The following is a 23,567-nucleotide window of genomic DNA, read 5'->3' on the forward strand; positions in this document are numbered from 1 at the left end:
AATTTTTGGTGGTAAAAAGCATGCAGAATGGAGAACTTCCTTTTCAGATCCCAGATTGAGTGAGTGGTGCCGTCAGCCTAAAAACAAGTCTTGTTTTGACTTGCTGATTCTCTTAAGTTTCTGCACAGAATGTTCTTCTTGCCCACTGGCTACTGGATGATGAGCAGCTGACCTTTACATGTGTGTGAATTTCTCTGAAGGAAAACCTGAAGTTCCTCAGAAACAATCTCAACCTGTTTATCTGAAACTCTCTCTTCAGGCTAACCATATGCAGGAAACATATTTCCAATACCCAGTAGTCTGAGCACCAGAAGTGTTTGTCATGTGTGCCAGTCCTGGCCACTTGGAATAATCACCATCAGCAACCAAACACGGGTCATTGATTCTTCTTAGCAATATCAGTGCATAATATTCACCAAGGCTCATTAACTGACTTCCATAGATAACATGTGCCAAGATACAGTGACTGCTATAGGGTTCAGTTTGACTAATTTCAGTACCTTGGTCCAAATCTGGCCACCAAAATTAACTTCTAATCATCAGACTTTCCATTTTCACTTTTACTTGGTGATGATCAGTGAAATTCAACCAGAATCTGAAGCTGTGAACTTTTGGGTATTACTTTTATATTCCGTAGTAATCACTTTCCACTGACAAACTGAGTTTAAAAAAAAAACAACCCCCCCCCCCCAAGAATAAGGATACAATCTTTCATACACTGTGTGAAAGAGTGTGTTGGATTACATTAACCAAAATGATCTTTCTTATGGATTGTGCAGTCCTTGGCTCAGCAAACTGTTTATATAAATCACTCTATCTGAAGCTCCCCGTTGGCTTTTGTAGGAATTTCCCATCTATTCTTCCGTGTCCCTGCCCCCATTCCTGTACAGACTGGGAAATGGTGTCTAGAGGTTCTGGAGCCATTGTTGCTGTAGTCCAGAGGGTAGGACCCAAAGGGGCTCAGTTCAGTGTTCTTGGAACTAGCACATTCCAAAGGGGGTTACACAGAGATTTCGTAGGAGTCCACTCTCCACTTACATAGCTGAAATGCTGTTCCACGTTTTTAGGTGAAAATAATTTCTCTTGGTGGACTCAAAGCAGCAGTACATACTACATTTGAGTTTAAGGTTAAGTTTTTTTCTGTGACACAGTTCTTAGTTCTGGAATTCTGGTTCTACGTACATAACTATCTCTCCTGATAGATGGCTCCCAGAATGACAGGCTGTGAAGAACAATTTAGGACAAGCCAAAAATCAGATACATTTTCTCCTTCTCTGTTTTCTGAAGTGAATTGTACATCTTGCAACTAGGATGTTTGCTTGGGGTATAAAGTGATTCATAAGCACTTCAGTCAAGTCCTCATAGTTCATATCAGCCAGTATTTAATGGAAATAAAACTTTTTCAAGAGAGAAAATGTCCCTTTATCAACCATTTACAACAGCTGATCTTGCAAATATGCTCAGTGCCATTGGCATAAAAATATTGCTTTTCACATGCACTTCAAATCCTCTCCTTTTCTCATCAAAATGGTAACTGTCCATTTTTCCATCGGGGGCCATTTTTCCTTTCATTTTTAACCACAGACTTCTTCCTGATGCTGCCACACTGATAACTTTGTTCTTTCTAAAAGGATCCCATCACAAAGATATAACACTCTCACCAATAGCTTTTTCCCCCATGTCTTCCATAAATCCAGTGAGCCAGCCATTCCTTTTTAATCAACCCCCATGCCTTTCATTGAATCAAAATAACAAGTGAGCGCAATAATGATTAGGTCTTGATTGACAAACGACAGCTGACAATTCAGTCTTCGATTCAGTCTGTTCAACCCAAAAGGAATTGTGGGGAGGTTGGTCTCTTTTTTTTTCGTGTTTTTACCCTTTTTGTTTGTTTGTTTTAAAATAAATGTAGCTAAATTTCAAAACAAAATGCTGTTTTGAAACAAAAAGTCAAAGCATTTTTGTTTTAAAGATGTCGAAACAAAATGTTTTGATTTTTTTAAAATTTGTTTTCATTTTTTGGCCTAAACTATTTATTGAATTTGATCTGAATTCATGAATAATTTCAGTAGACCTGAAATGACATTTGTCATTGAATAAAATATTCATATGAAAAATGTTGCCCATCTCTATAGTAACCCCATACAGTCACCACAGTTCTTCAACCTTCCCTATATACTGCATTCATTCACGAAGCCTGCTGCAGGTCCATTTATCAAATGGTATCTGAAATGGCAGGGTTGTTATTTCAGCGTTTGCTGCAGGCTTTACAGTATAACAGTTCACTAATTAGTCCAAAATACAGCTCCTCACCTTGAACCACTGAAATATAACAGGGACAATATTTATGAAAATAATCTACAGAAAACTGTAAACAGTTCTTTTAATGGTACTTTAAATTGTGGTTACTTTAAAATGCTGCTGTATCCTGAAAAGTGATTCTGTAAAACTGCCAATGGTTCCCTGCTTGTGTCTTGATTACTCCATATCAATTCTGCTCATTTTGCTACCGAAAATATGTTACTTTTAGAACTACAAGTCCTTCATATTCAACCTGGGAAAGTCAAGCTAGGTTCCTTTCTCCTTGTGCATCATCACTGGTACAAAGTTCTACAAGAGCACTCATATCCTCAGTTACACTTGTATGCTCTATTGGAGATTAATGTGCTTATATAGGAACAGTTGAGAGTTTAAATTGAAGACCGTGGGATTGCACAAGTACAAATATGGACATAATTTGGCTGCAGAACCTTTATATCACTGGCGGTGATGCCTGTGTTGTAAAGAACTTAACTTCAAGTCGAGTTTGCAGGGCTGACAGGTTGAAAATGCATCTTCCAACTTGTAAATTGAGCATATAGGAAATCAGCATGGCACAATAAATGCTGAAACTGTACAATGCTGCTTTTACAGATTTACTTTTCAGGGTAGAATATCAGTTTAAAGGAGTACTGTTAACACTAGTAGAGCCAAAATTTGACCTCTCCTTCCTTCCTTCCATCTGTACTCCCAAAGTCCTTGAAATTTGTTTCTTAGGCCTGGTCTACACTAAAAAGTTAGGTCGAAGGAAACCGCCTTAAGTCGACCTGTTAACGTATGTGTCTACACTACCGGGTTCTTTACGCCGACCTAAGTTGCCTCTAATGTCGACTTCTGTAATCCACCTCTGCGAGAGGCATAGCGCTTAATTCGATTTTAGGGTCGACTGCGAGGTAGTGCAGATGCAGTGTTGTGTGATTCAACATAATTGGCCTCCAGGTGGTGTCCCACAATGCTCATCTGTGACCACTCTGGAGATCATTCTCAACTCCGCTGCACTGCAGTCAGGTACACAGGAAACAGCCCCTCCCCTGCTCAAGCCACGGGAATTTTTGACTTCCCATTTCCTGTTTGATCAGCATTGGGAACGTGCCAGCTTGAGCACCGCTGATCACGGAGACTACACGCCCCAAACGTGCTCCAGCCTGGTCTGCACAGGAGGTGGTGGATCTCCTCGCTGTGTGGGGAGAAGAGTCTGTGCAGACAGAGCTCCGATCCAGAAAACACTGACATCTATGCAAAGATCATTCGTGGAATGGGGGAGAAGGGCTACACGAGGGGGACACAGCAGTGCAGTGTGAAAATAAAAGAACTTCGCCAAGCGTACCAGGAGGCAAGGGAGGTGAACAGTCGCTCTGGTGCTGAACCCCACACATGCTGGTTCTACAAAAAGCTGCATGTGATTCTCGGGGGTGACCCTACCAGCACTCCCACAAGCAACAGGGACACCTCACAGGTGTGTGAGTCTAGGGACAACAAAGAGGATGATACGGTGGATGAGGAGGAGGAGGAGGAGAATGGGAGACAGGCGAGCAGTGGATCCATTCTCCCCGAGAGCCAGGAAATATTTTTAACCCTGGAGCCCTGTGGATCACAGGACATCACGGTGGCTGACCATGATGCCAGGGAAGGCACCTATCGTGAGTCTACAGTTATAATCAAAGTCCAGTTAAACTTTAGCAGGCGCACACATTCAGTTTTATTGCATGTTTACTGTGAAGAAAAAGCGAGGTGCTGTGGTTTTCTGCTTACAAGAGGCTGCTCCAGCTACACAGAGGGTGGCCCCCAGAAAAGACTGTTTATATGGACTGGGATAGCCCAGGAATCCTCCATGGATATCTCTAGGAAACTTTCATGGAGGTACTCTGCAATCCTTTGCAGAAGGTTTCTGGACAAGGCAGTCTTATTTCTTCCACCATGGTAGGACACTTTCCCACGCAACTCCTGAATTAATTCTGCTGGCATCATTGTGGTACACAGCATAAGGACCGGGTTGATACCCAGACGCTTGCAGCATCTCCTGCCTTTCCGCCTCTGTTACCCTCAGGAGACTGATATCACATAGGGTCGCCTAGGGGAAACAGGAGAATTTCTCATTAAAAGTGCTCTTACAAGAAAAAAAGGGCATGTAGACCCCCTCCCACACACACACACATTCCGGATCGCTAAACCACACGGCTGCTAATGTGCCTTTACTGTGCTCGGCAAGTAGCTTAAAGTGGCTGATAGGGGACTGGGGCCCCACCTGAGAGATTCCGCAATTTGGGAGTGAAAACGTTCCCCTTCCCCCCGCCCAGTTCGTAAATAGCTTCCCATTGTGCTATGGGGAGGGGCGATTGTTTGACTAGCTACCTCTGGTTCTGACATGAGCCTGCCATAAACTTCATTCAAAGTGCTGTCACCCATGACCCGGGGGTGGGGGGGGGGGGGCTATTCACCATGTCTGGAGCAGTAAAATGGCACAGTGAATGGTTACAGATTCTGATTATGTTATGGCTTGCACCTAGTGTAATAAGGTTTTTTTTTTGTTTTAATGAAAATGGCCTTGTTATGGAAACATTTTATTCATGTACAATGGCTCCTTTATTTTTTCCCATGACTAACAACTGGAAATGTGTCCTTCAGTGTGACATCAACACCTGAAAGCAGACTTTCGCTATTAGAAGAAGGAGAAAGAGAACGTGGGAGGACATGTTCACCGAGATAATGAATGCCTCCGGGGTACCTGACACAGAGCTGAGAGCGTGGAGGATTTCACTGTCTGAGAATTTAGACATGGACATGGAGAGCGGGAAAGCTCCTTGTGAGCGAGAGCATGCGGCGCAGGAGGTGCTTTTGATTATGAGGGACCAAGCAGACATGTTGAGGCATCTGGTTGAACTGCAGGAACAGAAGCAGGAGGGGAGAGTCCCTCTGCAGACCCTGGTGGACAGCCAGCCAGCATCACCTGGTGCAGAATCACCCTCCCCAAAGCGTTCCCTGAGGCATGGGCGAAAAGTCCATTTTCCCTTTCACATAACTCAGGGGGAGGGTACAAGGACCAGAAGGCGTCCATTCCCAGGTCTTTGATGGTCTGGAGTACGGTATTATGTTACACAGCTGAAATGTTGCCCACATGCTCAGGGTTCAGCTGATCACCATATTTGGGGTCGGGAAGGAATTTTCCTCCAGGGCAGATTGGAAGAGGCCCTGGGCGGTTTTCACCTTCCTCTACAGCATGGGGCACGGATCACTTGCTGGAGGATTCTCTGCACCTTGAAGTCTTTAAACCATGATTTGAGACCTTCAATAGCTCAGACATAGGTGAGAGGTTTATTGTAGGATTGGGTGGGTAAGATTCTGTGGCCTGCATTGTGCAGGAGGTCAGATTAGATGATCATAATGGTCCCTTCTGACCTTAATGTCTATGAGTCTATGTTTCTCCCCTTCCAACTTTACAACCCCTTTTCCCCAAGGTTACCTTTTTTTTGTTCTCCCTCTACTTATGTTTGTTAAATAAAGTAAATGGATTTGAGAAATAAATGTTCTTTATTAAATAGAAGCAGTGGGCTTGGGTCGGGGGTTGGCTTTACAGGGACAGCGATACAAGGCAGGTGAAGATTTGGAAAAGCACAATGCACATGAGCAGCTCCCATTACTTATGGCTCATTATTGAAATGGCTTTTCAAAGCCTCGCAGATACACAGCCCCTTGTTGTTGTGCTCTTCTTATTGCCCTGGTGTCTGGCTGCTCAAAAATGACTGCCATGTGATCTGTCTCAACTGCCCACCCTTGCGGAAAATGTTCCCCCTTTTTTCACAAATATTATGCAGTACACAGTAGGCAGCTATAACCATGGGCATGTTCTCTTCACTAAGGTCCAACCTTGTTAGTAAACTTCTCCAGTGCCCTTTCAAATGACCAAAAGCACATTCAACCACCATTCTGCACTTGCTGAGCCTATAGTTGAACTGTTCCTTACTGCTGTCCAGACGGCCAATGTATGGCTTCATGAACCAGGGGAGCAAGGGGTAGGCTGGGTCCCCCAGGATAACTATGAGCACTTCAATATCGTCAATGTTCATTTTGTGGTCTGGAAAGAAAGTCCTGGATTGCAGCTTCTTGAACAGACCCGAGTTCCTAAAGATGCGCGCATCATGAACCTTTCCCGACCATCCTACATCGATGTCGGTGAAACGCCCCCTGTGATCCACCAGCGTTTGGAACAGCATTGAAAAGTATCTGTTTCAGTTTATGTACTCTCTGGCAAGGTGCTCTGGTGCCAGGATGGGTGTCATCTATTACCCCACCGCAATTAGGGAACCCCATCATGGCAAAACAATCCACTATGTCCTGCACATTTCCCAGGCTCACTACCCTTCATAGAAGAAGTCGATTAATGGCCCTGCACACTTGGAGCACAGCAGCTCCCACGATTGATTTACCTACTCCAGATTGATTCCTCACTGACCGGTAACTGTCTGGCGTTGCAAGATTACAAATAGCACTCACTTCTCCACTGTCAGAGCAGCTCTCATTTTTGTGTTGCTGAACTGCAGGGCAGGGAAAAGCTCTGCACAAAGTTCCTGGAAGGTGGCCTTCTGCATTCGAAAGTTCTGCAGCCACTCCTCGTCATCCCATACCTGGAAAACAATGCAGTCCCACCAGTCAGTGCTTGTTTCACGGGACCAGAAACGGTGCTCAACAGAGTGCAGCTGCTCTGTAACTGCCAGCAGCAACTGTGAATTGTTTTTTTCAATGGCGTGCAGCAGGGCTGCTTGCAGGACATCGCTATGTTCCGCTCAGTGGACCCTACTTCGGCTCTGGAAATACTGCAGGAGAAGGCGTGAGGTGTTTGAGATGCTCACAGCAAGAGTGCACAACTGAGCAGGTTCCATGCTTCTGGGGTCATGGTGTACACATAGTGGTTTTAAGGTCCGAAAACCACTGGGTTGTTTGCTGTTGAGCACAGTGCATCATGGGATGCTGACACAATGTTCACATTCTCCCATGCCACAGTGTTTTGGCCCCACGAGGCATTCCACAAACTTCTCAAAACACACTGCGGCAAGGTGCACTTCGGGATAGCTACCCACGATGCACTGCTTTGTGCATCAATGTAGGCACTGCATTGAGATAATGAGCATGGTGTGGCCATGCACAATTGGCTTGCTTAATTCGGAGGCTCGAGGTCGAATTAGATAAAGTCAACTTAATTTTGTAGTGTAGACAAGCGATTAGTATGTGCTTTGTTTTCTTGGAATAAGTGTTGCAATGCTCTTTTTTCCTTTAAAGCCCATAAACAGTGCCACCATTCCTATAGTAGCAACAAATCTGTGCTCATAATGGATGGAAAAATATAAAGGAAAAACAAATTTAATTCTCTAATTTCCAGGGTGATTTGGATAGTAGTATTCATTTTGCAATTATGAAAAATTAGTTATGAAAAATATTTTGAATAATGCCCTTCTGATGTCTAAGGTGTACTAGTAGAGCCATGTGGAGTGATAGCTTGTAACTCAGGTATGTCTTTAAGTCGTCTCTGAGTACTCCTCATAAATATACCTTCAGAACCATTGGAAAGCTGAACATTTTTCAAGTAAAGCTGAATATTCTACAAAGTTTGGTGGATTTCTATTGATTTTGGACATCAGGAACTCAAGAGGGGATGGTGAAGTAAGGGAAAGATTGAAACTGCATCAGAACCTTTGTCCACGAACCGGCCTCTCAAGCTGTAGATCAGTGGCCAGATCTCCATTTCTGACAAAGGAGATTGAAGGGCCAATAGCACAGAGGACAACTCGGGTATGGACTAGTGCAGGGGTTCTCAAACTGTGGGTCAAGACCCCAAAGTGGGTCGCAACCAAATTTTAATGGGGTCGCCAAGGCTGGGGCCCAGGGCTGAAACCAGAGCCCAACCACCTAGTGCTGAAACCAAAGCCCAAGGGCTTCAGCCCTGGGCAGGGGGGCTAAGGTTACATGCCCCCTCCCTCTGCCTGCCCAGGGCAGAAGCCCTGGGGCAGCTTCCCCCCCTCCCTCCCGGGGCTGCGGGGCTTGGGCGGGCTTAGGCTTCAGTCACCTCTTCTGGGGTCGTGTAGTAATTTTTGTTGTTAGACAGGGGTCACGGTGCAATGAAGTTTGAGAACTGCTGGATTCGTGGAATCACTAAAAAAAAAAAAATGGCACAACAGTGACTCCTACAGAGTGAAGCCTGCAGGATTTGTGATTGCTGCTAATGCCGGCAGTTTTTAAACAGGTCAGCAATGAACAGCAATCTACAGCTGTGAGTGGTGGAAATGAGTTAACAGGACTCCTACCGTTTGTTACTGCTCACATTACTGAGATGCGGTTTCTGAACTGTTTCCCCTTAATAGGTCATGATGAGCAATGGCTTTTGCTTTCGGGGGAAACTTTCTTTCCAGGAGCTGCATTTAGAGTAACTCATCAGAGGCACGATGCTAACTGCTCTCCTTCTCTCCGATCTTCATTTATGGCAGTGTCCGGAGGTCGCAGCCGCTTACATCTCATTGACCTGGGTAGCTGTGTGAAAGTGCTCAGCAAAAACCGAGAGGGAGGCTCCGGACTCTGTCTTTCGCTGTCAGCACTCGGCAATGTCATCCTTGCCCTCGTCAACGGCAGCAAACACATCCCATACAAGTAAGTGATAGTCTTATGTTAGGCATAGTGGATGGTGATGAGTGCCTTTCTGTGGTGTTAGCTGTTTGTTTTTGTGGTGGGGTTGAATAGCAGTGCTCAGGAAGGATAGAGAAATGAATGATAGAAAACTGTGGGCCAGATTGAGCACCCTTTGAAGTAAATGGCAAAATGTGTATAGGGCTCAGTGGCTGTATGATATCTGCCAGCTAGATGGAGCAGAGAGATTTCAGTTCTGAACCTTGTGCTTTCAATGATCAGGGCAGAGTTTCTCCATCTCCTTTGCACATGGTGCTTGCACAAGTTTGGGTTCCCTACATATAAGACAATTCTGACTGTGTCGACATTATATTTTTCCTGAAGCAGATCCCACTGAGTGAATCCTCCCTCCCCTAAAGAAGGGTGGTGGTGGTGGTGGTGGTGGTTTCAAAGATAACAGCCAGTAGGGACAGAGCCATGTTGACATGGAGACCCAGGGGACTGAAAATTGGTGCAGTGGTCCTGGTGTCCAGAGGTGCTCGAAGATTTGTGGCCATCTCAAGGCATCTGAGACATTAGAATGCAAAAACTCCCTGTTTGCTCCACAGGTACACACTTTGCTCCCTTTATGGAACAATTTGGAGGATGCTGCAAGCTGGAACTCATATGATTTTCTATTTCCAAAGTGGATTTTAGCCTCTCAGGAGGTAACACATGCATCACACTGAAAATGCAGCATTGTTACAAGGTTTAGTTACTGCATTTCAAAAGTTTCTTGACTTTTTCCTAGTCTTGTGCGAATCTGAGTGTCACCTTATCAGCTTGCAAAAAAAGATGCATTCTGTTTGGTCATGCCAGACAACTAAACTGTGCTGTTTCAGCTAGTTTCTGGGAAATCAGAGAAAATGTGTACATAGAGGATATGTTTTGTCCTCATTTCTCTTCATCATTATCTCTGGCCATTTGTCATGTCTGCGAGTCTGAAAACAAGTTTGGATTCATTAGTCTGCAGTCACACAGACTCCTTATCCATAACCTAAATGATTCTGACTTTGTGAATCATATGGCTTTCTTAGTAGAGAGCATAAACCATAGGTAGCAGCATCTAGAGCTTTCAGGTCTTAGTGTCATGAGCAAAGAGTAATCGTCTAGTCAACATCCTATACTGTGGAGTCTGGATGAATGTTGCCATTCATGAAGGAAACATTGAAGAGGGTCGGGGTGGGAGGATGTATCAGGGAAAGTTGTGTGAGCTATTCATAAGAAATAATTCATTCCCTGAATTTCACCTTTCTTACGGTCCAGAGTCCACAAACAGATAATCCTTTTTGCAAATGTATTCGTGAATTGAAGTTATTCTCAAGTTTTATTTATTTTTTGTCTTGGTATTGGACTTTCAGAATTCAAGCTTAACTGTGATTGGTCACATAGGTCAAATGGCTTGTTTCTCTTCCTGGCTTGGATGATCATAACTCTAGTAATCAGGTTGTGAAATTGGTTTGAAAAGCTAATATAACATTTGTTTCCCATCACTACTTGGCTGTGTGAACTTAAAATCTGCTTTTCACAGATAGTCATGTTACCAGAACTCACACTCAAAAGGGCCAAATGAACTCATATAAAAATATCAATGAATATTCCTGGAACATCTTGTGGAGCATTTGCCTAGCTCTGATATGAAAATGTCCTGTATGTCATACTTGACAGTGCAGCTTAATGTATGTTTGAAAAATAGATCACTTTTCTTGTCGATGTTTGTGGGTTGAAAGGAAGGCAGGCTGAAGGACTGGTAGAGGGTGTTTGTTAGTCATGCTCCCTAGGCTAGGACTATAGATACGTAAAATAGTTACCAAATAGAACAGCTGTCTTTCTTGGCAATGTGTGCTAGGAGAAAGGCAACAGCAAAAGTGCCTTCTACTTGCTACTCTGGCAGTCTCTCATTGCAGTGATTCCCAGCTGTTATACTGTACTACTTTAGGGTTTACATAGACTCAGAGGTGCCAGCACACTTGCTCATGTTTGTGTTTATCTAGTGAAAAGCAGCTAAAGCTCCTTCTTGTTCTGCATTTCCTCCAGAATCTGTTGATAAAAGAAAAGCATAAATGGTTTGCCGGCTGTCAATGAGACACAGCCCTCTTAAAATACTTTCCAAGGAGCCTTTTAAATTTCATATTAGAATACACGCTAACATATTTGGGGCCAGATTGCCTGTAGCTCTGCCAGGGGCAGTGGGAGAGAGGAAGGAGCTTCCCCCCCTTGCACACCCCATGGAACAGTGAGGGAAATTGGAGTTCCTGTGCTTGGGAGAGTGCAGACGCTGCTGATTCCATGCCCTAGCAAGAGTGCGATTGCCCCAGAGTGGAAAGGTGAGGCGGGGAGGCATGTCCATGGTGCATCATAGGGAGTGGATTGCACTGTTCTAAAGGGTGTTATAACCTGTACATTCACTCCCCTCCCTTTCCCCTTCAAATGGTGTGTCTTAACAATACCCCTTTCCTGGTGCTGCCTCTGGCTCTGTGTGCTCCAGTCTAGCCTGTTTAACTTAGAGGTTTTACCTTTCTTCAGGGTGACACATTATTTCATTGTTGAGGGTAAGCTGTGAGCCTAACGATGTGTGAACTTACGTCTTGCAAATGGTACTCTAATATTAACACACGTTTTCTTATGTGACAGAGTGATGCTGTATGTGAAGTCAGCAAATGTCCATAAAACAGCACACAGACAAAGCATCCTATTAGTATTTGTGTTATTAAACAGCCATTGGTATTTATATGGCAATCTATCAATATACTCCATATGGTTTCTTGGGAACCCCAATATACTGTAAAATCTCAGAACAGGCTTATCCCATATCTTACCACACAACTTAGATCAGATAATGACAAATGATGTTCATTTTTCTCAGTGAAGCAAGTCCATTCTCCACACTGTAAAGTGCTGAGAACCCTCAACTTCCATTCAATGCTATATCAAGCCCCATGTCTGCAAGATGAAGTATGAAAAACAATGGTCTAAATTTATAGCTGGGGTAAGCACTCAGCTAAATTGACTTCAGTGGAGTGTGTATGTTTATGCGAGGAACAAACATGTCCTTGTGTCTGCAGTCTTCATGAAAAAATATTTCCTAGTGCCTAAATATGCTTTGAATGTTTCTTCATATCCATGTGGCTATGGAATTTCAGAAGCCAGGGAGTTGGAAGCAGATTTTCTTGCCAAAGAAAAACAGATTGGAAGCAATAACACAGACTGTTATTAACTTCAGCATAAACTCAGTTAATGTAGATTAACATAGCAATGTAGGAATTCTCAAATCAGATCGGATACCTGGTATCCTGCCTCCGATCTTGGTCAGTCCTGGGAGCTTCAGAGGAAGGTGCAAGAATCCTCATTATAGACCACCACATGTAGTTAATGATCCGTTTGTGCTCTGAAGTATGAATATATATCCCATATTATCCAATTTAATGCAACTCTGAGTTTTCTTATTATCCATATAAATATCTAGTCCTTTCAAAAATCTTACTAAGCTCTTGGCCCCCATGATATCTGTGGCAATGAGTTCCAGCTAATTATGCACTGGGTGAAAGATATTATTTCCCTCTATCAGTTTTACATGTGTTGCCTTTCAATTTCATCAGTGTCCCCTGGTTCTGACATTATGCATATCTCCCTCAGAAGAGTGGGAGAGGATTGTTTCCTTTGCTTGAATATAAAATAGTTGCATAAAAAGTATAAAGATTCACACACGCTCCAACAAGCTGAAGGAACAAAACTCCAGCACTGAGCATGTTTTAGAGGACTTAAGTGTGCTACGGGAAGAAGGTTTTGCTAAGATGCGTGCAGTAATTGTTACTGTTTTAAAGTGTTCAGATTTACAAAAGTGCTGTGTTATCTGCCTCTGATTTCAAAGATGAATGTGTTTAAACCCTCAAATGAATACCCATTTGCACAAACTCCAGATACCAGTTTATAGAGCTCACTGTTCAAAAAGGACCCTGGTTGCTAGGCAACAGTAGTGGTGATAATTCATGGTAATGCCTTGTTGGAAATAATCATTTTTACACATTTTAATGACTTTGATAATACAAGAAAACAGTGTTTAGAAAAGTGCAGGGATATATGAATTCCTTTCTCAGAAATCTCAGCTGATTTTATTTTATTTAATAGATCTTGTCTGTAAATTCACTCTTTACATTTGTTTGCGTTCCTGGAAGCATCCTGTTTGTTGAGCTACTGATGCTTATCCAGTAAGGCAGCATGGTCTAGTAGGCACGTGGATGAGAGTGAAGAAACCTGGGAATTCCTTGCACTGCCACAGACTTGTATATTTATCAATCTGCGTAGGTTGCCCACGTCGCTGCAGTATGTGAGTGCCTCTTAAATGCTGGAGGATGATGAGTATTATTACTATAGGCAGGAAACTGAGGTACAAAGAGATTAAGTGGTTTGCCCAAGAATACACAGGAAGTCTGCCGCAGAGCCAAGAACGGAACCCAGATCTCTTGAGTCTCAGTCTAGTGCCTTAACCATAAGACCATCTTTTCTCTCTTACTGTGTTACTTGGGCAAGTCACTTAACCCTATTCGTTCCTTAGTTTCCCATAAAATAGGGATACTGATACTCCACCCCACTTTGTAAAGGGCATTGAGATCTGTGGGTGAAAAGCACTGCATAAAAGCTGAGTATACAAATATAGGCTGGGCCGGTTCTTCATTGTTATGTGATTTTTACACTGGTGTGACTACGTTGGAATCAAAGGGAAGCTGACCTGTTGTTTAGCGAAAGACAGTCTATCACTATAGAAAGGGAAGAGGGAAAACTGTTTTGAGCTCATTTATCATGGTATAAGAATTTCCCCTAAGCAATATGGGGTATGTTAAATTTATCATTTGAAATTGTTCCTTTCTAGTCATGGGAGAAAAGGAAAAATGATTATTTGAATGTATACGAAGAGTCCACTTATGTTCTCAGTTACATGTGTGCACATCCTGAGTGGCTCTTTTGAAGCCAGTGGAGATATAGCAGTGTAAAAGCTGGCATGGGAGGAGAATCAGGGATGAAGTGTCTGTTGTATTGCATGCATTGTCATGGCATTTGTTGCGTGAGTTCGATTTATACCTCTCTGTGCTCTACAGAAATATAGCACTGAAACCTCTTCACTAGAGACAGGGGGACAGCTAGAAAACCGTGAACCATAAACTAAACAATGCAAAACACTACTCAGAATAATCTGACCAGTAGCACAGAGGCCTCACTAAGGATATGTCTACACCTTGAGCTGGATGTGTAAATTCCAGCTCCAGAAGTCATACCCTCGTTAACTCTCAGCAAGTTAGTGTACTAAAAATAAGTTGTAGTTGTGGCAGCAGGAAAAGCTAGCTCCCCTGAGTGTGTACTTAGCATCTTGAAAAGGTACACACTTAGAATGGCTAGCCATGCACACTGCTGCAATTACATGCTATTTTTAGTGCTAGTGAGCTAGTGTGGATATGACTCTTCACGCTGGAGGTTATCCTGAGTTCTCCTTCAGTCTTCAAATTATAATTATGCCTCTTGCAATGCTCCTCATGGACTATCCTCTAGAATGCAAAGGTGGAGAACATACACTAGGCTTCTCATGTGAGTGACAGAAGAGTCAGGCTGTTACATAAGGCAAACTCAGACACTATTGTTGGCCTTAATGGACCTGATCATCTTCTCTCTTACATCGGGGTAAATCAGGAGTTACTCCATTGAAGTCAATGAAGTTACACTGCTGAAAAAATGGTGTTGGTGTATAATCAGACAAAATATGTTTTGTCCAACACTGGAAATCTTTGGAAGGGCCACCTCCAAATCTCCAGTTGTATGCAAAACAGTGCTATTTGCCTGTATCCCTCCTTAATCTGTCAGTAATCAGGTACAGTGACAGGCTCCCTCAATGCCATCAGGAAAGGAGGTTTTCCACAGAGTGTATGGAGCAGCTGTTGAGAGAAAAGTTGACAATAACCGCTAATAAACAGCAGATCATTCCAATTAAGTAGAATAATATTTTAATGGCAGAGATTGCTGCTTGATGGAGCTCCTGTCACCATTAAGATTCTCGTTAACTAGAATTGGCACATACAAACTCTGTCTTTAGCTATGATGTTCTGCCGAATCTTAGTTTAGTAAAACTCTTAGTACCTCTTAGTACTGCATTCTGGGCCCGTCCTGCTGCCACTGAAGTTAATGACAAAACTGCCATTCATTTGAGTAGGGGCAGAATCAGGCTCTCTCTGGCGTGTGAGTTATTGCTTGAGTGTATGGGTGCAATTCAATAGTATTTATAGTGGCTTTACACTAGTGTAACTACTTACTTCAATTAGTCTTGATTTACACTGATGTGAAGATTGGAATGTGTCTATATCACCTCCTTTATCTTCCCCTTGATAAGGGCATGTTCCACAGATCATTGAAATAATTGGAAAAACTCACATTGACTTCAGTGGGTTTTGGATTAGCACCCTAGTCTGATGTGATTAGATGAATTTAAATAACTGTTAGTGCATTAGAAATAGGTGAATTAATTTACTAGTTCAAAATTTATTCATGGAAATCAGAGTACAGATAAAACAGGAATAGAAAAGAGAGAGATGAGGACATATAGGCATGAGAGTTGGCAAAGAACCAGGGGACTGGGAAAAAAGAAATATTCCTGAAGGGAGACAAGGTGAAAGAGAGATCTCTTAAAGAAACTGGGACATAGGGCCTTGAGGATGCAGCAATGCACAGGGTGGAATTAAGAAGAGAAGGAGAAAGGGGAATGAGTCCTTTCAGGAAGAGGAATAAAGCTGGAGAACCATCACTGACGCATCCAGCTTGGGGAGATCCATCAACAAAGATCTTGATTAATATGAGACAACTATTTTAGAAAAAGTTAGAAAAAAGCTGGAAAACTTGATATTGTCAAGTTGATATTGTCAAGTTGATATTGATATTGTCAACTTGATATTGTCAACTTGATATTGAATAATTTCCACTCTTAGTCACTCAGAACAAAAGGCTTTTGCATGATGTTGGCAGGTAGACTTTAAGGTCCAAAGCCTCAGCTGGTCTAAACTGAAGTCAATAGAACTTTGCCATTTTACATCACCTGAGGATCTGCTCCTAGGTGCCTACTCACTGAGGTGATACTCACTGACACTGACCTTACGTTTTGCAAAATGGAAGAAGAGCAAAAGCAATTGTAACAGAGTGGTGAGAACCACAAAACTGTCAGGGTGGGGATAATGAGTAGCTTGGCTATTAAAGACACTTTTAGGGGTTTTTCACTGATGACAGATATGGTTGAAGATTTTACCAGCTCGAATTTCTGGCAGATTTTCTTCTTTAAGCCAAGGATCATTGTGTAGTAGATTTGGGGATATGCAGTTTCGGAATGCAGGAAAACTCTTACCTGCACACTTCATTAGAGGAAATCGAACTATAGATCAAGAGCAGGAGAACAACAAAATACTGACTTCACCAGCCACCAACATTTTAGTGTTGGTGAGCAATGGGTACTTGCTCTAGGGCAGTTTGTATCATTTAGATAATTTGATCGCCCCAGGTCTGAATTACGTCTCCACAAGATCAGCCTGCTTCATCAGATCTCAGTTGGTATAAATTGGCTTAGCTCCACTCACTTCAATGCCAGTTTACACCCATTGAGGATCTGGCTCAGAGTCTCAGTAGTGATATTACAAGTCACAGCAGTTGGGCTGCATGACTTTATCTGGTTTGGGGTTCACATTGGTGATGCCAGACATCATAAAGCCAACACAGCATATATAAGCTGCCATATTCACTGGGCCTGATTCCCTAGTCCACCAATTTTATTGCATAACTCAATTGGCATTAATATTATAACTCCGAGTTTACACCCAAAGCACATATGGGAGAAGAATCAGACCCACAATCTAGCTCTTTCTATTCTGTATAGAACTACTCAATCAATTAATTTATGTAGATGCTGTAATATGCAAATAATGATAGACTACTAAGGAAAATTAGAAGCTAAGTGTTCATGGTTTACAGTCATACTTAATGTGAATTAATAATTACATTTAAATACTCCTTCCCAGCAGAAGTATGCAGCTGTATCAGGGAAGGATTCTAGGTTGGTCCAGGGCCAACGTGCACATAGCCACCATTGCACAAGTGAGCCAACAATGTGCAATTATTGCTCAAATATAACTTGATTGAGGCTCAATTAGGCAGTAACAGTGATTTTGCATACAAATGAATTTGCGCTTAATTCATTAAAATGCTATCTGGAACATTAATAGCACTTCAATCAGGGTATCCACCCATACATTCTCACCTGTTTCACAACTGGTTCAGGCTCAATTAAGCATTAATAGATTTTTCTCTTATGCAAATGAGATAATAATTCATTTCATGTATAATTGAACAAATTTTAAAAAGTCATGTTCATGGAAAAGATAGATGCCATTAGTGGTAGCAAACTATCTAAAATGTGCAGTCGTTTTTCTGAGGCTTAGTTCAATTTGTTTTTTAGGACCAATACCTTTTAAATGTTTGCATTCAAATGAAAAAGGATCAGATATCGTTACTGAAATTAATTTCCATTCCCTCCCACCACCAAAAAAACAAAGAATGTGATTTTGGGCAGACAATTCAGAGGCATCCCATTGCAGACAAAAGAGAGAAGAATTCCTCTCTACGTAGCATAACTACATACTCCCTAAAATATTGGGTTCAGTTCTGGGCACCTCTGTTCCAGAAGGAGGTTGGCAAACTGGAGGGAATTCAGGGGAGAGCAGTAAGTATTGTTAAAGGTCTTGAGGGACTGACCTATTTATTAGGACTGATTAAAAGAAATAAAGCTTTGTTGTAAATACATAGGGAAGAGAGGAATTTATTTATGGTGACACAAGGGGATATATTTAAGTTGGAGTAATGGAATGAAAATAAACAAAGGGAAAATTACACTGAAACATTTGCTGAAGGAGAAGCCTGTTAGTGGAATAATTTCCCAAGGGATGTGGTGAAAACCCCATCAGCAGAATAATGTATAAGTAGGCTGGACATACAACTGGTAAATATACTGTATGAAATAATGGTGAATTGGTGGGGGACAGATTTTGAGGGCAGGATCCTTGGACCAGATCTTCAGCAGGTGTCAGTGGAAATAGTTCCATTCGGGTCCTTTATCTTCATCCATGTCTGTAAAGCATTTACAGTATCACACTGCTGGCACTACACAAATCTATATGGTCTAGAAAGTCTTTCAGAACTCTCATTTGTGAGAGTCTGAAAATGGGCTGTCTATTTATATGTTAAGATTCAATATGCTAAAGAAACTCTTCTGGTTTCACTGTATCAGTTGGCACCTTCCTCAGAAAACCCACCTTTGCAATTACTTGGAATGTCCAGTCCCCTTCTCTGGTGTTTTAACTTTTGTTATCCAGTTTATCTCCTTAATCAATTAGTTACAGTTTTAGAGGTCCCTTTCTTTCTGAAATGAATGCTAAAGTTCTCATAGGGCTTGGCTGGAAGCCCACTGAAGTCAATAGGCGTCTTTTTATTGACTTCAGTGGGCTTCGGGCTTCAAGCCCACTGATCATAAAACATAAAATGTCAAAGATTGTTAACAAAGAAAATAAAAGATAAGCACACAATCTTCATCTTAAACCTTATTACACTAGGCAGTATTTAGATCAAGCAATTTTCTCACTCCACTATATGTTACAGTTCATAATACACAGGTTTCCCTCTTAAACCTGGACCAGTCTCCTCAGTTGAAGGTTTCGTCTTCTCAGCGTCTTTATTCTTTTGCTTCCAGCATAGGGTGGAGAGGAGAAAGGCAAAAGCATGATGCCACTGTCCCCTATTTTATGTCCTTAGTCCACGTGCCTAGAAGACACTTGCCCAGACATGTCCTGGTGGGCTGTGCTGAGAGACTGGGTTTAGCAATCCCCATTGTGTGGTGATTGTGCAATTGTCATTGAATTGTAAATCCCTTGATTACGGCTTCCCTGCTGATTCATGGACATTAAACACCCTCCTGGGAGTGTATTGCCTTCTTTGTATGTCCCTAGCAAATTTACAGCATGTTTCAGTAACAACCATACAGCAAAATCTCATAACTTCATGCACACTAATGATATACATATTTGGGCTGAACAACAGTTTCAGCAGATCATGGCCTTTCAAGTGATTTCTTACACAGTATGCAGTGTGTGAAGTATCACAACCATATATGAATTATGAATATGGGGGTTAGAGAGTGTTCTTTTGAGGTACAGTGTGTCACAATGGGACACATTGGAAAGTTAGAAATGTAGAGCCTGATCATCAGCCAGTGAAAACGAAGCTGTAAGCATTTATACCTACCAAGGTCCCATTGGAAAAACGGCAGTGTGATTCTGGGCTCAAAATCACGTGAGTAGGGATTGAAGTATCAACCATCAACTTTCTTCTTAGTTTATGAGAACCCTTTTTATTGAAGTGGCTCAAGAACAACTATATGATTTTCTTCTCCAAAGTCAGAGATGTACGTGATGGGTATTTCTAACCCTTTTTTTTTTTAAAAAAAACCTCTTCAGTTACATTTTGTGGATATTAGGATCTTCCTGATGAGAACGTGAGGTATCAGTGTTGTTTCACAGGGAAGCTGTTTTATAAGAAATGCTGTAGACCTGAGTCTCCTCTTATACGTAGTTTTATAATATGAATATAAAGTCCATTGACTTCAACAGAATTACCCCCGGGTTATTTTTGTATACGTGAGAGGAGAATAAAGCCTTTCTGCCAAATTCTGCTTTCCGTTATGCCAGTCTAAATCTGTCTAAGCCCCACTGCACTTGGTGAAATTACTCTGGATTTACACTGCTGGTGGGAATTTTCCCTTTATCTTTAAGGCCAACATTTGCACCTGTTTTTCCTCACACTGTAAACCAGGAATAAAACCAATGAAGTCAAGAGAACTACACAGGGGCAAATGAGAGACGAATTGGGCCCACTATATCTAATTGTCTTAAGAGCATTGGAACTACAGTGCTAATGCAAAGATGTCATCTCCTTCTAAACTTTAATAAAACTCCTTCATATTTTTGTAATATATTTGAAAAGAAGGTAACAAAAACAACCCCGTTGACTTCCTTTCTAAATTATCAAAGTTTTGTGTTTATTGGTTGCCTGAAGACCTAAACACAAGCAAACAGATGTGCAGTGGGTTTTTTTAAAGAGCACACAGACTTTTTAGAGGTATGCAGTTTGGTAAAAATCAACCAACTTGTAAAATACTAAACAAAATCAGGCCCCTTTTATGCCACAAAACTGAACTTATTATTAACCTAATTTTTAAAAGTGAACTCCTTTCCTCAGATGTGAACTCCTGGATCATTATAACAGTTCTACCATGGAGCCACAGACAGTCTCCTTAGGCTCTCCAATTATCTTGCCACCCAGGCAAGCTGGTCTTAGTGACAATTGGAATATTATAAATAAAATATTCAGGTTACTTCCAGTCCCTGAGACAAGCTCCCTTGCATGTAGCATTTCCAGGGTGTGATAGGGCCATTCACCAATCCTTTGTATTGTGATGTTCCTTCAGGCCCATTTAATCTTGATAGTCCTCCTTAATGGGCACGGGGGGACAATTCCTGTGCCTGGGTTCACAAGTTCAGAGCAAACATTTTCAAAGCTATAAAGTAAAACTTGTATATTTCCTTATAGCATGGAATACAGACATTAGGAGTGAGATTAATGCCTGCAGCAGTTTACAAGCATTCCATACAGTCTAAATGCTAAATACATTCTTATAAGACTAACCCTGTCTTGAACAATACTAACATGCAGGTGAGCTGGTTTGGTTTGCAGCTATGAATTTGTCTGTTCTTAGCTAATGCCTTTGACCTTGCTCAGAACTGGCGCTTGGTTTACCAGCATTACAGATTCCATAAATATGTTTTGTCCCTTCCACCCCATTAACAAAACAGCATTATCTGACCAGGCTGTTATCTTGTTTTCTTATATGATTGCCAAATGTAGTCAGTTTTGAAGAGTAGATGGGGCTTGAGGTCTTGAGGTTTCTGTCTAAGATCAACACTGTTTTCCCTAGTATATATAGTTATGTAAACAAAGACGCTATCCATCAATGTCGAAGAGTATGTCAATTGGTGTCAAAATGTCTATCCCTTGTATCTTCCTTCAGTACTGCTGAAAATGTTTGTCCCACTAGCATAGACAGGGTTAACTGAGTTCAACATTGCTAAGCTGTGGTAGGTGATATCTGCTATCTTGGATGTAACCAGGATTGAACTAGGGATCTGTAGAACCATACTCATGAGCTGCTCTAGTTTGAGCCAAAGGACAAAGTCCTGTAGTTGGGATTCGTATCATTTATGAATTGGGCTCAGTGAGGGACACACAACAGACAGACAGTGAATAATAGCTTACACTACAGCACTTTCCTATGATGGGTGTTGAACTTGACTGACTCTGTCAGCACTTAGGGACACTGTTTTCAACACTGCTTGAAGGAAGATGGGTAAGGGGAGATATTTTTTATACTCACTGTCAATAACGCCATGCCCTTATTATAGAGACAGGGCCTGAGTTCCTTGAAACCACCTTTTGAATACTGAACATACATTTTCATATCAACCCACTGACATTAGCAGTGTAGCAGAATCTGCTGTGTTTATAGGTCCTTGGCACTGGAAATATGCTCCTAGTCTGTTGTAACAGTGATGTTTTCTGTAATGTGCTTTCTAGCTGCAAGCCTGTGCAGAAGGACACAAATACAGAATTGCCCTTCGCTACCCAGTTAGCATATAGTGGATGGAAAAAGAGAGCTGTTTGCAGAGATAGCATTTCCAGTAGAGTGCTGTGAAGTGAGAAATAACTGGATGTTCTGCAAAAAAAAAAAAAGAGAGAACCTGAGACTGCTCGGCTTTCTGATTCAATCAGTCAGAATCCCTTCCAAGTTGATCTAGACACGGAGCTGAATACTGTTTGCATTATTCGTGTATGTAGGCCCACTGGACATAACTGTCCTCTCACTTATACTAATATAAGTTGGGAGTAATTCCACTGCAGTCAGTAGTGTAAAACAGGGGCAAGTTAGAGGAGAATTGGTCCCACTGACTTCAGTGGTACTTCTTAGATGGACAAGTTTTGACCGAGAAAGCACATGTCGGTAAAACAGAATCTGTTGGTGGCTAAAGAATATTAGAGGCGTGGGCCCTATGTGCTCCAGAGAAATTCTGAATGTCCTGGTATTTGTATTCCTCACCTGGATTTGAGGCTTCATACCCTGAGTGGTTGGTTTGCAGTAAAAGCTAGGCTGTTCTCTTGGTAAGAACTTTGGGATCTTGGAATCCAAAATAAGCCTGTTGAACTGGCAATATCTCCTCCCCTCGCTTCTCCTCAGTGAGTGATTGCTAGCACTTCGGATGTTTATGTGGTGTTTAATGGTGCTATAATCAAGAGACCTTTATTCTAGACTCTGCAGAACTGCCTCTGAAATGGCTTGTGTTAGTTCTGTGCTACACTTTATTGAAGTTCTGTTGAGTCCTTCACCTGGAAACACCTGCTAAGGTCATCTACGTCCCCTCACAGATACAACATCCTTTCAAATCATGTTTCTATTCAGCTCAGTATGGCAGGCACCCACCACTGTAAGTCAACAGAAACAGGGTCACTGGAATGCTTCAGCTGCTTTGTTCTTTTGTGCGTATTTGAATGAGACATTTATAGCTTCCCTTATGCAAAATTTTCCAGCAGCTGCCATCCATGTTCCCAGTAGGGGCCTGGCTAGGCCAGGTAGAGCATACCTGTCATTGTCAGAGTCCTCTGTGGGATGTCATGAAAGGGATAGAGCTTCATTAGGACTTGGGTCTACTGAGAATGCATTTAATAGATTTTCAAATGGATTGAAAAGGATTTCTCAGCCTTTCTTGGAAATGATTGCGATTAAGCATGGAAAATTTTAGCCCCAAAGATTTTTTTTACAAAGTTGTGAGTCGGTGAAAGCAAGGAAATATCATGGAAGTGAGCATGTAATCTCTGGCTCCTGCAAACACAATACCACAAAATAATTTTACAAGCCTGCTCATCTAATTAGGGAAATATTTACATTGGTGAATAAAACATGATTTTGAAGTGTCTGTATTCACATTATTTTGTCACGTGTATGCAAAATAGAGAATAGCCTTTGAAACCAACCAGCAAGTTCCACTGGCCTTATTTCTATCAGATATAAATGATATATCGTATGCTCTGGTTTAATTGTATCGTATGTAGATTTATATATAATGTTGCCCTTACTTCTGCCACGTGTATCTGGATACCAGTGTTGCTCCTCTGCTGAGCAGTAGCAGATTCTTTCAGGAATCCCAGCTGAAAACTAATATCTTAATTCCCAAAGAGCAACACTGCATCAAAAAATTATTCTAATCAGTGACCAAGACAAATAGCAAATTCATCGGTGGTTCACGGTGCTCCCTGTTCCCCAGAATGTTGTACAACCAAAACCTAACAACAACATGTCTTCCCAAGACTGAACATTAGCTTACACACGGAGAACTCAGAAGCCTGCGTGTACTCGTGCCACCTGCTGATGTCAGCCATAACAATAATAATTTGGATATGAGAAAATCATTCAG

At 41.9% G+C, this 23,567-nt stretch overlaps 1 protein-coding gene across 3 annotated transcripts in view; it reads left to right on the top strand.

Annotated features, from left to right (window-relative positions):
- The window catches only part of KIF26B (kinesin family member 26B), a 420,929-nt gene that overhangs the window by 334,738 nt on the left and 62,624 nt on the right, over positions 1–23,567 (top strand). For all 3 annotated transcript variants that reach the window (XR_012158167.1, XM_073338289.1, XM_073338290.1), the window contains one exon: positions 8,796–8,955. Coding sequence is in view for 2 of the 3 variants with exons in the window: in XM_073338289.1 (XP_073194390.1) it covers positions 8,796–8,955 (160 nt within the window). In the remaining variant the exon portion in view is untranslated. The remainder of the gene's footprint in view (positions 1–8,795; positions 8,956–23,567) is intronic.

This window comes from Lepidochelys kempii, chromosome 3 (assembly GCF_965140265.1).
Source record: "Lepidochelys kempii isolate rLepKem1 chromosome 3, rLepKem1.hap2, whole genome shotgun sequence".
NCBI classification, from domain to species: domain Eukaryota; kingdom Metazoa; phylum Chordata; order Testudines; family Cheloniidae; genus Lepidochelys; species Lepidochelys kempii.